Here is a 3,502-nt window from a genome sequence, read left to right as displayed (position 1 = left end):
CAAATGAGAGTTGCCCGTGTCCCAGAGGAGTCGGGCTGTGCTCCGGGGAAAACCGCCTGCCCTGGATACGGAGCAGGATGGCAGGGACTGGGGGACCCGCGTTACCTTCTCGGGTGACGCTGGAAGCCGCATCCAGGGCTTTGGTGCTGAGGTTGCCCAGCACGTTGTCCACGGTCTGGTGGTGCCTGAGGAAGCAGGGCCGGATGACGTTCTGGTAGAGCACCTGCGACCCGTTCCAGGACACGGGGGCCATGCACCACAGCAGGAACAGGCACTGCGGGGAGGAGAGACGCTCCAGAGCTGAAGATGGCAGGGCAGGGGCTGAGCGAGGCAGCCCCCAGAAGGGGGCAGTGACAGGGCAGCAGCTGAGCTGCTCCATTTCCCCCCCCAGCCTGGCCCAAAGGAAGCTTCCCAAGGCTGGAGCTCGCTGGAGGTACCAGGACCTCAGCTGACTGCAGGGAGCTCTGGATGGAGTGTGGCGCCACCACCACTGCCCTGCTAACAGGACCGAGCCCACCACGCTTGGTTCCTCCAAGTTCAGCCATCAGGTGAGGGGACTTTGGCCCTCGCAGTCCCCAGCGAAGCCGTTACCTTCCCAGCGTAGTAGAAGGGGAACCAGTAGAGGAAGGTGTCGGAGAAGAACTCGGCTATGCTGAAGACGCCGTACACCACCCAGTATGTCAGCCACGTGGTGTCATCCTCCTTGTTGGAGCTCTCGATGGCTTTGATGCTGTGGCAGGAGAGGAGAAGGGGGCTGCTGCTGCAGTCCTGCTGCCAGGGTGGGCACCTCCTTCCCAAGTCCTCCAAACCCTGGAGCAAACCTGCCTGCTGCGTGCTGCTGCCCCAAGCTGGGACCGTGCCAGGTCTCAGCATTTTCAGGAAGGTCTCGAGAGCTTCCCAACCATAATTGCCTGTTCGTTTTGAGGGGAGACCCTCAGCTAAGGGCAGGGAACGCTCTCAAGGTGCGGCAGGGAGGCTGTGCTGGGACACTGGTACTTACGAGACGTATGCGGGGTAGGCGAAGCCGATGAGGTTGCAGAGCAGCGAGGCGCCATAGCCGAACACAAGGGACAGCCCCAGGAATGCACCAGAACCTGCCGGGAGGGAAACAGTGAGGGCGGTCACGTACCTGCCAACACTGAGATGGTGAGGAGAGACCCCAGCTCGGTCTGCTGAGCGGGTTTTTTATCCCCGTAGTAAGAAGAGGTGCATGCTGGGACCCTCCAGTTGGGAATAACGACCACCTCCAATTAATTCCAGTATGACCCTCCGCACACCAGACCACTGAGGCGCTCAACAAGCCACCAGTGCAGTCGCAGTGAGCCACGGCACGTGGCAGAGTCTGTCGTGGAGTGCAGGCACTCACTCATCCCCGAGGGAGCCACTCTCGTCACTGTTTGTCCCCTCCCTGGCCTGGAAGGGACTTCACCACAACAAACTCGCAGCATTTTTGACCTGTCACCAGCCTGGACCCGGGCCAAGGCTGCGGGGACGTCGGAAGTGGAGACTTTAACACACACCTACAGTCCAAAGTTAAGGCACTGAGCTTCTCCTCCGCGCGCGGGGCTCAGAGCCACTTGGCATTTTAATAACGACCGTTCAAGGACAAGCCTTGCTACCGGAGCCAAGCGTGCGGGAGCAGCCTTGCTGCCAGAGCCTGTGCCTCCTTTCTGCTCCCCGTACACATCTCCTGCACGTGCAGCCACTGTTCATTAAGGATTCGGTCCCCTGAGAACCAGAAATCCAATCCCGCTTCCCTGTTATTAAATTAAATCATTAAAATTAAATGTAAGCCGAGGCTTTGGTTGTTTGGAGCATGCCCAGCCCTCAGACGCTTGCAGGAGGCAGGATCGGCAGAGCTGGGAGAGCCGGCAGATGGGGGAAGCCGGGGCAAGGAGCCCTTGGTGCCGAAACCACGGCCACAGCGAAAAGCCCTCGCTCACATGCAGGCTCAGAGGGCCCAGCGGTGGCAGGACCCAGCAGCTCCCTCCCAACCTGCCTCAGGCAGCTGAAACACAGCCCCCGAAGGGGCAAAGGGCAGGAAAGCTGCCCGGGGACACGCAGAGCCGGAGTTGAGGGCATTTACTGTCACAGCCCAGCAGCATTTCCCCTCCCTGCATACAAACTCCTCCATCAACACAAGCGCCTTGCCCTGCCGCAGGCAGGACAGCCGGGACTTAACCTGTCCGTACGGGTGAATTAGAGGAAAGCCCTTGCTCGGGCTCAGAGGACGGATTATCCCCACTCCGCTCAGTGCAGCATTTCTGTGCCCTGCTCTGGCCCCCGGTGCGGCACGGCCACAAGCTCCGGGCACAACCAGGGCTTCGGGTCCTTCCCAGGAAACGGGCAGGAGCAATACAGCTTCGGAGCAATCACAAACCTCCCTTCAAGGAAAACTAACAGGCAGGTTCGGGCAGCGCTGGGTGTCCTTCCCCCAGGAGCCTGAGAAGGGATTTCACGGGCTATGTTTAGCCCCCAGAGAAATTTATGTAACAGCAAAAAAGGGAGTGAAAGGTTTCACTTACAAAGAAAAACTGCTGAGGGGGGTGGCTGGAGCCATCCCACGGTGCCTGTCCTGGCAAGGAGGGCAAGCAGCCGGCATGACAGCCAGCCCCGTGCCTTGGAAGGGGACACTGACCTCCTCCTCGATGGTTTTTACCCAGCCGAAGCCACCGCGCGGCTGGCCTGGCTGGGCTGCCCAGAGGACGAGCAAAATGGGCTCCCAACTGTGGCCCGTGGGTCGCTACTGGGTTCAAACACAAATTAGGAATTGCTCCAGAGCTAGGGGAAGGAGAAATCGGGTATTTTTAGTTTAGCAGCAGCTTCTCCTTTCCAGGACAGGGACTGAGAACAGGGGACCATCGCTCGTCGGTGGCAGCGATGCCTCCGCTCTGCCCCTACCCCCAAAAGTCCATCGCATCCGAGCACCACCAAAGCCGCGGGACCATTGTGCTCGGAAGACACCCGGCCACCACACACCGCATCCAAACACAACCCGCTCACAGCGCCATGTGCCCGTTCACAGACCCCTTTCCCCCTCGGAGCGGGAAAAGCATCCCTGCAGCAGGCAAAGGGCTGGGAAACCGCACCAGGAGGCGAAAGGCAGGGGAGCGCCCGGCAGGACGCGGGCAACTGGGGAACCTTGAGCCCCTCCTGGGAGGTTTTATATAAAATAATGAATCGGAGAAGGTGGACGGGCAAGTTGTAAATTGGCAGAGAGCGGCACGGGGCCAAGGGTCAGAGCCGCAGCGGGGAGAGAGGGGTCACGTCGTGCCAGGAGGCCGCTCCCCGGGGAGATGCCGGCTGGTTTCTCATTAATGAGCGAACAGGATCTCGTTAACAGCCGGACCTCTGCCCTCAGACAGGCGCTCCCGTCCCCAGTGCGCAGTCTGACCCGCTGCGTTTCGGGGGGCTGGCCTGTCGGGGAACGGGGGGACCCCCCCCCCCGCCCCCAGGGCCAAGGCTTATCGGGGGTCTTGAGGATCCGGCCGGGACCTCCGAC

At 60.8% G+C, this 3,502-nt stretch overlaps 1 protein-coding gene across 1 annotated transcript in view; it reads right to left on the bottom strand.

Annotated features, from left to right (window-relative positions):
• The window catches only part of REEP6 (receptor accessory protein 6), a 3,713-nt gene extending 2,343 nt beyond the window's left edge, over positions 1-1,370 (bottom strand). Inside the window, exons 1-4 of the mRNA XM_009883522.1 lie at positions 1,283-1,370; positions 1,001-1,094; positions 592-730; positions 106-274 (exon numbers count right to left, since the gene is read on the bottom strand). Coding sequence (XP_009881824.1) covers positions 106-274; positions 592-730; positions 1,001-1,094; positions 1,283-1,370 — 490 coding nt within the window. The remainder of the gene's footprint in view (positions 1-105; positions 275-591; positions 731-1,000; positions 1,095-1,282) is intronic.
• Positions 1,371-3,502: the final 2,132 nt, after the last annotated feature.

The sequence above is a fragment of the Charadrius vociferus genome, unplaced genomic scaffold, assembly GCF_000708025.1.
Source record: "Charadrius vociferus isolate BGI_N301 unplaced genomic scaffold, ASM70802v2 scaffold2434, whole genome shotgun sequence".
NCBI lineage: Eukaryota > Metazoa > Chordata > Aves > Charadriiformes > Charadriidae > Charadrius > Charadrius vociferus.
The sequence above is the reverse complement of the archived record's forward strand: the minus strand, read 5'-3'. Positions and strand labels throughout refer to the sequence as shown.